The sequence below is a fragment of the Salmo trutta genome, chromosome 19, assembly GCF_901001165.1.
Source record: "Salmo trutta chromosome 19, fSalTru1.1, whole genome shotgun sequence".
NCBI lineage: Eukaryota > Metazoa > Chordata > Actinopteri > Salmoniformes > Salmonidae > Salmo > Salmo trutta.
In genome coordinates, this window is record NC_042975.1 from 9,915,574 (window position 1) to 9,927,360 (window position 11,787).

An 11,787-nucleotide genomic window follows, 5' to 3' on the forward strand; every position below is an offset into this window, starting at 1 on the left:
AATACCATCAAACATGGTGGTCATTAGAAGGTTTATGAGTGTTTTGCTCTTTTTTGCCGACGAAAAGTATATCCAGAGATGCTTTCACTTTCTAAATCAAAAGGAAGATAAACAGAATCAATAAACTACTGCTGATGACACCGCCATGCTTAATGTCTTTTTTGCTGACAAATAACGCCGGAGAGGTGCAGGGGAGAACTGGGATAATAGATGAGTTTCCCACTTGCAATTATCAATTGGATTGGCTTTCAAGTGGATTTTCCCAGTCATATGCTGTTATTTATAAAGTTACTAGATGATGTGAAGGCAGTTTTATAGAGATGGCTATTTATTATGCAGAGGGAGAGATACAGACAGGCACAGTAAATGTTGGGCGGATTATTTACTGTAATCCGATTAGACATTTTTGTTTTATAATCCGGGTTGATTACAGTTACTACATTTAGTTATCCCGAAACATGTAATCCGTTACTACCCAACCCTGCCGCACAGTTTTAACTTCAGGTCTCTAGATGGCGATAAAGACTAAGAAAATACATCTGAGTGAGGTTTATGGTTTTATTCAAATCGGCCAAAACAAATGTGGGATTTCATTCAAAAATCCACCTAGTGGTGCCGTTTGCAAGTATAAAGTGAGGAGGCAGTGTTTGGGTTTGGGGGCTGGGTTGCCTATGGAATCTGCTACTCTGCCTACTGTCTCGCATCAGCACCACCAAGCTTTGATTGCGTTTTAGCCCGGTCTGCCTGCATCTGCGTTCTTTGCCTCGCGTCTTTGATATTAGCCTACAAAACAGCAGACGAAGAAACGAAAAGGATTTATAAAAGTGTGTCCATCGTAAGTAGATGTTTTTATTTGACATATTGTTTTTGGACGCTAAGGGCGAAGTAGACTAGGCTAGGTTACTGCAGGTGTAGCCCTATGAACATAGCCCGATAACATAGTATTTATTTTGATGCCTGCTCTGTGGCGTTGGAAAAGGTGATTTTCCACCTTTTTTAAATGTAGAATATATTAATTTTGATAAATTAGATGGGGGAAATTATATCTCAAATTAGCCTGCACACCCACATTTAATTTATCAAATCTTTTGAATAATTAAACGGGTTTTCATAGCATCTTATTAGCCTGTTACAATATTTGATGTTATTATGAAGTTAAAGTTGAAATCCAATGTAGGTCATTTAAATGTTTAAATAAACTTGGTTGGATTAAATAACAAACGTATCGATTTGCGTGGTCAGTAGATTTTTTATTGTTTGATAAATGACACATGAACAATGAACTAACATAGTTTTTGTTATATTTACAGCATCTGCTTGAGAAGTGCACTATTTTCTATTAGTAAAGATGGTTAAACTGGGGAGCAATCTAGAAGACAAAGGCGCTAAACCGGTTAGTGTGGAGGATGGCTTCCAAAACGTGCCGCTTATCACCCCTCTGGACGTCGGTAACCTCCAGTATGGAGCCCCAGACAAGGTAAAAAGGACTGTCTTTCTGCTCTGTTCTCCTCTTCGACTCACTCCTTGATTTATTGCCATTGCCATTACATAATTGAACAGAAATCCCATCTTTCTGTCATCTCAATTGCCCTCTTGCTTCCTTTGTTTAAAGCACCTATTAAAGAAGCAGGTGTATAACTGGCATGTACATCATCCATTCAAGGAAGCCAGCAAACATGTCATCTCTAATTTACTTTGACAAGGGGGTTTATTTTTTTGCCCGGCACTGAAGACTTCTGCTGCTTATTACACAGAATGATGATGAATGAATCACTGAACTGAACGTGTTAATATGATTGATATGAGTAATGATATTTGTAATTGTTTAATAATGCATATAATTGAATCTTACTTTGAAGGGATTTTTAATCATAACAGCTGATCGGCGAGTGTTCTCCATATGAATGCAGCAGTTTATTTTTTTTTCTTCGTAGGAGTGAAGGACAGGTCCTTTGTTGTGTTGTCACAAGGCATATCTGCTGATGTCATTTCATGCATGTTTTACTTCAGCAGGGAAATGCTGCTATTAATTTGACATTGAGGATGTAAAGAAATAACTGTCCTCTCCCTGTGATTTATTTGTCAGCTCCCAGCTGATCATGAGGCTGGCTCTTGGTTTATTTGATCGACAGCACAGCAGAGCCCGTGGCCCCATGCAGGCCGAGCCCGTCACTCTATAGTAACCATTAGGAGAAGAACCGTGACACTTTTGCAGAGTGGTGCTTCAGCCCTCGTCTTGTATTCTGCTGATGAAGGCACAATCTCTCAGTACACCTGCTAACTGGAGTGGCCTGTCACTCCACACAGACTTGCAGCATTACAAAAGAGCCCTGTGTCATATTTCACTTAAGGGGGCAGGGTCACAATAGCAGGTCCTGCTTCTCCTTCCACAACAGTGTTATAAAGGGAGACTCTGGGGAGATGGAGGATCCATTGGCCAGCATGGCAGACAAACACAGACAGATAGAACATCTTTATCTCTTTATCTGTCTGTCTCTCCCATGCCCGCCCTAGGAGGAATTGGAGCACCACTCAGAATTGTCAATGCGTTGATTCATGCCTCTCAAGTGTCATATAAGATATACCATTCAGAGGGTCAGAATGGGTCAAGAGCAGTGCTATTGGGCTGTGATTACGGGAACAGCTGCTTTAGTGAACATGTCAAAATGGATAAGTACATAATTGCTGGTTGTTTGGAGATGGAGTTGTTGAAGTGGACTAGGTGCTATGCCAATATATTTCCCCAGGGTGGTTGGATAACTAGAAAAAATATGAAGGCTCTACTTTGCATACAGCCTTGGAAAATGCAGTTGAGTTATTTATTTTAATGGGCAATTATTGACATTTGAAACAATGCAGTGAAGGCTCATTTCATAATGTGTTTACAAATCAAAATCAAATCAAATCAAATTTATTTATATAGCCCTTCGTATATCAGCTGAAATCTCAAAGTGCTGTACAGAAACCCAGCCTAAAACCCCAAACAGCAAGCAAAGCATGTGAAAGAAGCACGGTGGCTAGGAAAAACTCCCTAGGAAAAACTCCCTAGAAAGGCCAAAAACCTAGGAAGAAACCTAGAGAGGAACCAGGCTATGAGGGGTGGCCAGTCCTCTTCTGGCTGTGCCGGGTGGATATTATAACAGAACATGGTCAAGTTGTTAAAATGTTCATAAATGGGCTACAGTGGTCCTGTGTTTCCTGAACAGTGAAAATGACATGAAATGACATGATATGACATCAGAGGGTTTGAATAGTCTTTGTTGTCTCTATGAAGAGTGGACATCAATGTCTCCAGATTCCCCTCAAAGCGCTGTCATTCTAGTATCTAGTTCGTCCCTGACAGAGATTGAGAGGTGGTCTAGGCAGGCTCTCAGAGCTCTGGAGGGCAGTGGTGTGTGTAGACTAGACACAGTGTAGTCTTGTTGGGCTACAGATGATGCATAGCTGTGGGTACAGTTCACATTCTGCTGCATTCCCAAGATTCCATGTTCATTGTCTGTTTAAAAACCTCCCCAGCCTGAGGTGATGTTACCATGTTTTCTCAGAGTATCTTGGCTGTATGTTATATGGAAATAATGTCTTTTTAGGGGGTGGATCAGCTTTAACATTGCAGATAGATTGCAGCTTCTATCAATGTAATTGTCTGCATAATTTACAATCCACCATATATATTTTGTTTATAAATGTAGATATTATTTTAAATATATTTGATATATTTTCCTTTATTATTTTCCCCTAACCCTAGAACCCCTGCCCTAATTGGAGTAAACTAATGGACAACAACACTTAGGCTTCTACTTCCAGTTTATACATACTAAATAACAGTGGAGGCTGCTGAGGGGAGGACAGCTCATAATAATGACTGGAATGGAGCAAATGGAATGGCATCACACATATGGAAACCATGTGTTTGATGTATTTGATACCATTCCATCAATTCCGCTCCAGCCATTACCACAAGCCCGTTCTCCCCAATTAAGGTGCCACCAACCTCCTGTGCTATATACATTTTATGGACATGGTATATTATATTTTTTTACATTTTAGTCATTTAGCAGACACTCTTATCCAGAGCGACTTACAGTTGTGAATGCATTCATTTTCATACATTTAATTTCATGCATTTTTTTATAATTATCTTTACAAATACGGTACTTGTTGCATGTGTCAATGAGCGCTGTTTCTGCCCGGTTTCAAACCAGGGACCTTTCGCGTGTTAAGCGAACATGATAACCACTACACTACAGAAACTTATACATTAGTTATCTTTTATTTGTTTTTAGTCCCACCCTTCAGCTCCCCTCAACCCCTCCCATCTATCTCTGAACATCATTTTATTTCTATTTGCCATATATTGTTCAACTGTTCTGTGATGTTTCACAAAAGTTCTGAACCTTTCTATTCTCATCGTTTCTACAGATTGTAAATTAAAGATACACATTTTAGGTACGAGTATTATTATATTATTGATCAATTGACTATGACTTTTCACATCACCCAGCAGTGCTATCTGCAGAGTTAACTCCAGGTAAATGTTGCAATTCTTCAGCCATTCCTGAACCTGCGACCAAAAACAAGCTACATATGGACAGTAACAAAAAAGAAAATCAAATGACTCTGTCTTTTCGCAGCAAAATGTCACCGTTTATCAGGTGAATGTAAAACAATGACTGAAATAGATGGAAGAGAAAGTCAACCATGACACCATCTCTGGACAGTATTACAGAGAGCGGCACGAGGTCTAAAGGGTATTTACACATTGTACCTTCAAACATAACTCAAAACACTGTGGGGTTGAGTCTATTCTGTCATCCTGTGTTGGAGGAGTTGCCAGGGAGCTACAGCTGTTGTTATCCCTCCAAGTTTAACCAAGGCTACACAGGGCTGGACAGGGCTACACAGGGCTACACAGGGCTAGACAGGGCTAGACAGGGCTACACAGGGCTAGACAGGGCTACACAGGGCTGGACAGGGATGGACAGGGCTACACAGGGCTGGACAGGGCTACACAGGGCTGGACAGGGCTACACAGGGCTAGACAGGGCTACACAGGGCTGGACAGGGCTACACAGGGCTGGACAGGGCTACACAGGGATGGACAGGGCTAGACAGGGCTGGACAGGGCTAGACAGGGCTACACAGGGCTAGACAGGGCTACACAGGGCTGGACAGGGATGGACAGGGCTACACAGGGCTGGACAGGGCTACACAGGGCTGGACAGGGCTGGACAGGGCTACACAGGGCTAGACAGGGCTACACAGGGCTGGACAGGGCTACACAGGGCTGGACAGGGCTACACAGGGATGGACAGGGCTAGACAGGGCTGGACAGGGCTAGACAGGGCTACACAGGGCTAGACAGGGCTACACAGGGCTGGACAGGGCTACACAGGGCTACACAGGGCTGGACAGGGCTACACAAGGCTAGACAGGGCTGGACAGGACTAGACAGGGCTGGACAGGGCTGGACAGGGTTGGACAGGGCTACACAGGGCTGGACAGGGTTGGACAGGGCTACACAGGGCTGGACAAGGTTGGACAGGGCTACACAGGGCTAGACAGGGCTGGACAGGGCTACACAGGGCTGGACAGGGCTACACAGGGCTGGACAGGGCTGGACAGGGCTACACAGGGCTAGACAGGGCTACACAGGGCTGGACAGGGCTACACAGGGCTGGACAGGGCTACACAGGGATGGACAGGGCTAGACAGGGCTGGACAGGGCTAGACAGGGCTACACAGGGCTAGACAGGGCTACACAGGGCTGGACAGGGCTACACAGGGCTACACAGGGCTGGACAGGGCTACACAGGGCTAGACAGGGCTGGACAGGACTAGACAGGGCTGGACAGGGTTGGACAGGGCTACACAGGGCTGGACAGGGTTGGACAGGGCTACACAGGGCTGGACAGGGTTGGACAGGGCTACACAGGGCTGGACAGGGCTACACAGGGTTGGACAGGGCTACACAGGGCTACACAGGGCTGGACAGGGTTGGACAGGGCTACACAGGGCTAGACAGGGTTGGACAGGGCTACACAGGGCTGGACAGGGCTACACATGGCTAGACAGGGCTGGACAGGGCTACACAGGGCTACACAGGGCTACACAGGGCTACACAGGGCTAGACAGGGCTGGACAGGGCTACACAGGGCTACACAGGGCTGGACAGGGCTGGACAGGGCTACACAGGGCTACACAGGACTACACAGGGCTGGACAGGGCTACACAGGGCTACACAGGACTACACAGGGCTGGACAGGGCTACACAGGGCTGGACAGGGCTACACAGGGCTAGACAGGGCTAGACAGGGTTGGACAGGGCTAGACAGGGCTGGACAGGGCTGGACAGGGCTACACAGGGCTACACAGGACTACACAGGGCTGGACAGGGCTACACAGGACTACACAGGGCTGGACAGGGCTACACAGGGCTGGACAGGGCTACACAGGGCTAGACAGGGTTGGACAGGGCTAGACAGGGCTACACAGGGCTAGACAGGGCTGGACAGGGCTGGACAGGGCTAGACAGGGCTGGACAGGGCTAGACAGGGCTACACAGGACTACACAGGGCTGGACAGGCCTACACAGGGCTACACAGGGCTACACAGGGCTACACAGGACTACACAGGGCTGGACAGGCCTACACAGGGCTACACAGGGCTACACAGGACTACACAGGGCTAGACAGGGTTGGACAGGGCTAGACAGGGCTACACAGGGCTAGACAGGGCTGGACAGGGCTGGACAGGGCTAGACAGGGTTGGACAGGACTAGACAGGAATGGACAGGGCTACACAGGGCTACACAGGGCTAGACAGGGCTAGACATGGCTGGACAGGGCTGGACAGGGCTAGACAGGGCTACACAGGGCTAGACAGGGCTACACAGGGCTAGACAGGGCTACACAGGGCTACACAGGGCCAGACAGGGCTACACAGGACTAGACAGGGCTACACAGGGCTACACAGGGCTAGACAGGGCTGGACAGGGCTGGACAGGGCTGGACAGGGCTAGACAGGGCTACACAGGGCTACACAGGGCTGGACAGGGCTAGACAGGGCTGGACAGGGCTGGACAGGGCTACACAGGGCTAGACAGGGCTAGACAGGGCTACACAAGGCTACACAGGGCTGGACAGGGCTACACAGGGCTGGACAGGGCTACACAGGGCTAGACAGGGCTGGACAGGGCTAGACAGGGTTGGACAGGACTAGACAGGGCTACACAGGGCTGGACAGGGCTACACAGGGCTAGACAGGGCTAGACAGGGTTGGACAGGGCTACACGGGGCTAGACAGGGCTAGACAGGGCTAGACAGGGTTACACAGGGCTAGACAGGGCTACACAGGGCTGGAAAGGGCTACACAGGGCTGGACAGGGCTACACATGGCTACACAGGGCTAGACAGGGTTACACAGGGCTAGACAGGGCTAGACAGGGCTGGACAGGGCTAGACAGGGCTACACAGGGCTAGACAGGGCTAGACAGGGCTACACAGGGCTACACAGGGCTACACAGGGCTGGACAGGGCTGGACAGGGCTGGACAGGGCTACACAGGGCTAGACAGGGCTAGACAGGGCTACACAGGGCTACACAGGGCTACACAGGGCTGGACAGGGCTACACAGGGCTACACAGGGCTGGACAGGGCTACACAGGGCTAGACAGGGCTACACAGGGCTACACAGGGCTACACAGGGCTGGACAGGGTTACACAGGGCTAGACAGGGCTACACATGGCTACACAGGGCTAGACAGGGTTACACAGGGCTAGACAGGGCTACACATGGCTTCACAGGGCTACACAGGGCTAGACAGGGCTAGACAGGGCTGGACAGGGCTAGACAGGGCTACACAGGGCTACACAGGGCTGGACAGGGCTACACAGGGCTACACAGGGCTACACAGGGCTGGATAGGGCTGGACAGGGCTACACATGGCTAGACAGGGCTACACAGGGCTACACAGGGCTGGACAGGGCTACACATGGCTAGACAGGGCTACACAGGGCTACACAGGGCTAGGCAGGGATGGACAGGGCTACACAGGGCTAGACAGGGCTAGACAGGGCTACACATGGCTAGACAGGGCTAGACAAGGCTACACATGGCTAGACAGGGGAACAAACAGGCCAGGGAAACAGAATTCTCTGTGGGTCAGTGCTGAGAGGAATTAGACCTGATCCCATCTGGATGGCCGGTGACGTGCCTGCAGGCCGCAGGTTCTCCAATATCTTGATTGGGTGGGAAACCAGCAGAGTAACTGAGCTGTGGAGTGTAATGAAGGGTGGTACATGCAGCACTTTGAATCAATCGTTTTCATAAGAATTCAGGCCCCAGGCCAAGCCTTTGATTGCACTTCTTTGAGAACAAGCTGCTGTTTTACAGGGTGAGCTGGATGACCCATCACTTGGCCCAAACATCTAAGAGCTTGTTGGTTATTGGATGAGGGATGCCATGTTGTGACTATACAGTACAAGTGAGTCATCTAATACAAACCTGGAGTTTCCTTTCAGAATAACTGCAGTGTTTCTTAGAAAAGTGTGCACACCAAAGCATAAAGGAGAATCTAGCAGAATATGTAAAGACCATATTTGGGGGCTTTTTTTTGTTATGTTGGTAGTCTTATTATCTTGATAGTTTCTTTGGAGTTCCACCTCCTTATTCCTTGTAGCAGTGATGCAGTCATTCATGTGTATTATTCAGACAGGAAGTCATTGGATACGTCCCAAATGGTAGCCTATTCCCTATTTGGCGCACTACTTTGACTAGGACCCTATCCCTAAAAGTAATGCACTATATAGGGAATAGGGTGCCATTTGGGACTTATCCATAATGACATAAAATGGGATCCTGTTCTAGGATTAGAAAATGATCTCTCTGTGATCTTATTATCATGAAGGTAAATTATAATGCAAATACAGTCCGTTTGATTATCTGACTCAGTGGAACTCCTAGGATGACCTACTGTACCTGGGAACTGCATGTCCTCACCCAAGGGAAGCCTACATATTGCTTTTTCCCCATGAATGAGAAATGAAATGGCAGTGGTAATGATAACAGTGTCTCTAAAAAAAAGAGACAGAGAAGCATGGGGTGCAGACAGCCTGGTATTTCAGGGGGGAAATGAAATGTCAACATGATGGGGGAAGAAGTTAGAGAGGCTGTAATTGCAGAGTTCAGGGCAAGTAGCTGAGTCTCTTGGAGACATCAGGACAATATAATGCCATTAATTCCAGGTTGTGCTGTAGAGAGAGGAGGTACCAAGGGTTTGTGGAAGGTGCAATTATTTTGGAAATGTATTCCTTGATCCTATTATTGGAAGCGCTAGCACCATTCAGTTCCTGTAATTTGTCAAGTTAGAGAGGTCCTGGGGAAGAGTGTCTGCAGATAGATATCTGAGAGGAACAGTACGATCACAGTGGCCTGTAGCAGTGATAAGGAACCAGCAGTACAATTACAGTGGCCTGTAGCAGTGGCCTGTAGCAGTGATAAGGAACCAGCAGTACAGTCACAGTGGCCTGTAGCAGTGATAAGGCACCAGCAGTACAGTCACAGGGGCCTGTAGCAGTGATAAGGAACCAGCAGTACAGTCACAGTGGCAGTGATAAGGAACCAGCAGTAAAGTCACAGTGGCCTGTAGCAGTGATAAGGAACCAGTAGTACAGTTACAGTACAGTTACAGTGGCCTGTAGCAGTGATAAGGAACCAGCAGTACAGTCACAGTACAGTCACAGTGGCCTGTAGCAGTGATAAGGAACCAGCAGTACAGTCACAGTGGCCTGTAGCAGTGATAAGGCACCAGCAGTACAGTCACAGTGGCCTGTAGCAGTGATAAGGAACCAGCAGTACAGTCACAGTGGCAGTGATAAGGAACCAGCTGTACAGTCACAGTGGCCTGTAGCAGTGATAAGGAACCAGCAGTACAGTCACAGTGGCAGTGATAAGGAACCAGCAGTACAGTCACAGTGGCCTGTAGCAGTGATACGGAACCAGCAGTACAGTCACAGTGGCCTGTAGCAGTGATAAGGAACCAGCAGTACAGTCACAGTGGCCTTTAGCAGTGATACGGAACCAGCAGTACAGTCACAGTGGCCTGTAGCAGTGATACGGAACCAGCAGTACAGTCACAGTGGCCTGTAGCAATGATACGGAACCAGCAGTACAGTCACAGTGGCAGTGATTAGGAACCAGCAGTACAGTCACAGTGACCTGTAGCAGTGATAAGGAAACAGCAGTACAATGTGCTGAATTCATTAGTCATTTACTGCAGAGTATACTTTCTGACGAAACGTTCAATGTGACTTTCATACAAGCAGCACAATGAGGCTCAAGGGGATGTTTTTACATTTTTTTATTTAACCTTTATTTGACTAGGCAAGTCAGTTAAGAAGGTTGTGATACAGCCCGGGATCGAACCAGGGTCTGTAGTGACACCTCTAGAACTGAGATGCAGTGCTTTAAACCGCTGCGCCACTCGAGAGCACTCAGGATGTAATCACGTGCACATTTTTATCTCTCTCTCCCCCTCTGTGTTTTGACTGCTATTCTGAGCCAATTTCAGTGAAGAATGGCAGAGTGACATTACTGGGACAGGCCTCTGCTTACCCAACTCTCTGTTCCTCTACATCGTGTTAAAAGAGAGTGGATTGGTTCTGATTGGGGTGCATCATACAGGCCAGTGCCTAAAATAGCCAACCCCTGACAGTTGCTTGGCAGAGGTAGAGGTTAGAGTTTTTATGTTTCTCTCTCTGCCCTTGAATAGATAACACAGTGATGACGTAACAGTAAGACTGTGTAGTATGATGGCTCTGTCTAACTGAAGTCCAGCTAACCCCTAAGGGACATTGTTTTGCTGTGTCACTGTAACTGACTGTGTTTTGCCCTCTCCTTTCTCTGTAGGTGGTGGTGAAGACACGGACTGAGTACCAGACGGACCAGAAGAAATCCAAGATGAAGGTGCCCAAGGTGGAGGAGTTTACCATCAGCTTCACTGATGGAGTGTCAGAGAGGCTCAAGGTACTCTGAAAGTTAATTTCTTAATTCACTGAGACAGACCAACTCTTCCCTCAGCGCTAAGATGCTACTTTGCTACGTTTCTGCCTGCTAGCGTTGTTAATATTAGAATTCTGCTCTTTTAAGCACATATAGTGTTCCTGAGGAGTTATCTTTGGGAATGCATCAACTTCACGGATGCAGATGTAAGTTCCTTAGGATTCCTTCCTTAGCTGTACAGGGAACACAATGGTAATTGGGTTGTCATGGTAGCCAGATCTCATGCATAAGCTCATGAGAATCTCTGTAATACTTGAGCTAGCAAGCTGACCGTCCATGTGAATATAACAGTGTGTGATCCACAGTACCTGAGGACATACTGGATGTTTCTTCTGGATTTATTACACATTATTAACATACAAAGTAGATACCCAGGTTGAAATTGAAATGGACCTGCAGTTTCTTATAGAGCAGCTCTGTCACTAACAGTGAGAGGAGGCCCAGACCATAGAGTGAAATGGATTGACCTCATCCATAGTTAACACACGCTCTGCTTTCATTAGCCTCAATAGCAGTGGTCATTGTTCCCTCGGCACATCAAATCAATGGGCTGCAATTTCTTATATAGTCCTGAGAGTGAGGGCTAGGGCTGGGAATTGCCAGGGACCTCACAATATGATGTTATCATATAGTATAGGTGCCCATACTATATGTATTGCAATTCCCAGGATTCTATAGGTATTGCGATTCGATGCTGTGATTTTGTTGCGATTTGATGTTACAAACATA

General features: G+C 47.3%; 1 protein-coding gene and 1 non-coding gene across 2 annotated transcripts in view; one reads left to right on the forward strand and one right to left on the reverse strand.

Annotated features, from left to right (window-relative positions):
* The first annotated feature begins 636 nt into the window (after positions 1-636).
* LOC115153969 (neuronal vesicle trafficking-associated protein 2) overlaps positions 637-11,787 on the forward strand; it is a 47,552-nt gene continuing 36,401 nt past the window's right edge. Inside the window, exons 1-3 of the mRNA XM_029699701.1 lie at positions 637-835; positions 1,311-1,477; positions 10,906-11,022. Coding sequence (XP_029555561.1) covers positions 1,349-1,477; positions 10,906-11,022 — 246 coding nt within the window. The 5' untranslated portion in view covers positions 637-835; positions 1,311-1,348. The remainder of the gene's footprint in view (positions 836-1,310; positions 1,478-10,905; positions 11,023-11,787) is intronic.
* trnav-aac (transfer RNA valine (anticodon AAC)) lies at positions 4,179-4,251 on the reverse strand. Its single transcript has one exon. It is a non-coding gene; the product is annotated as a tRNA-Val (tRNA).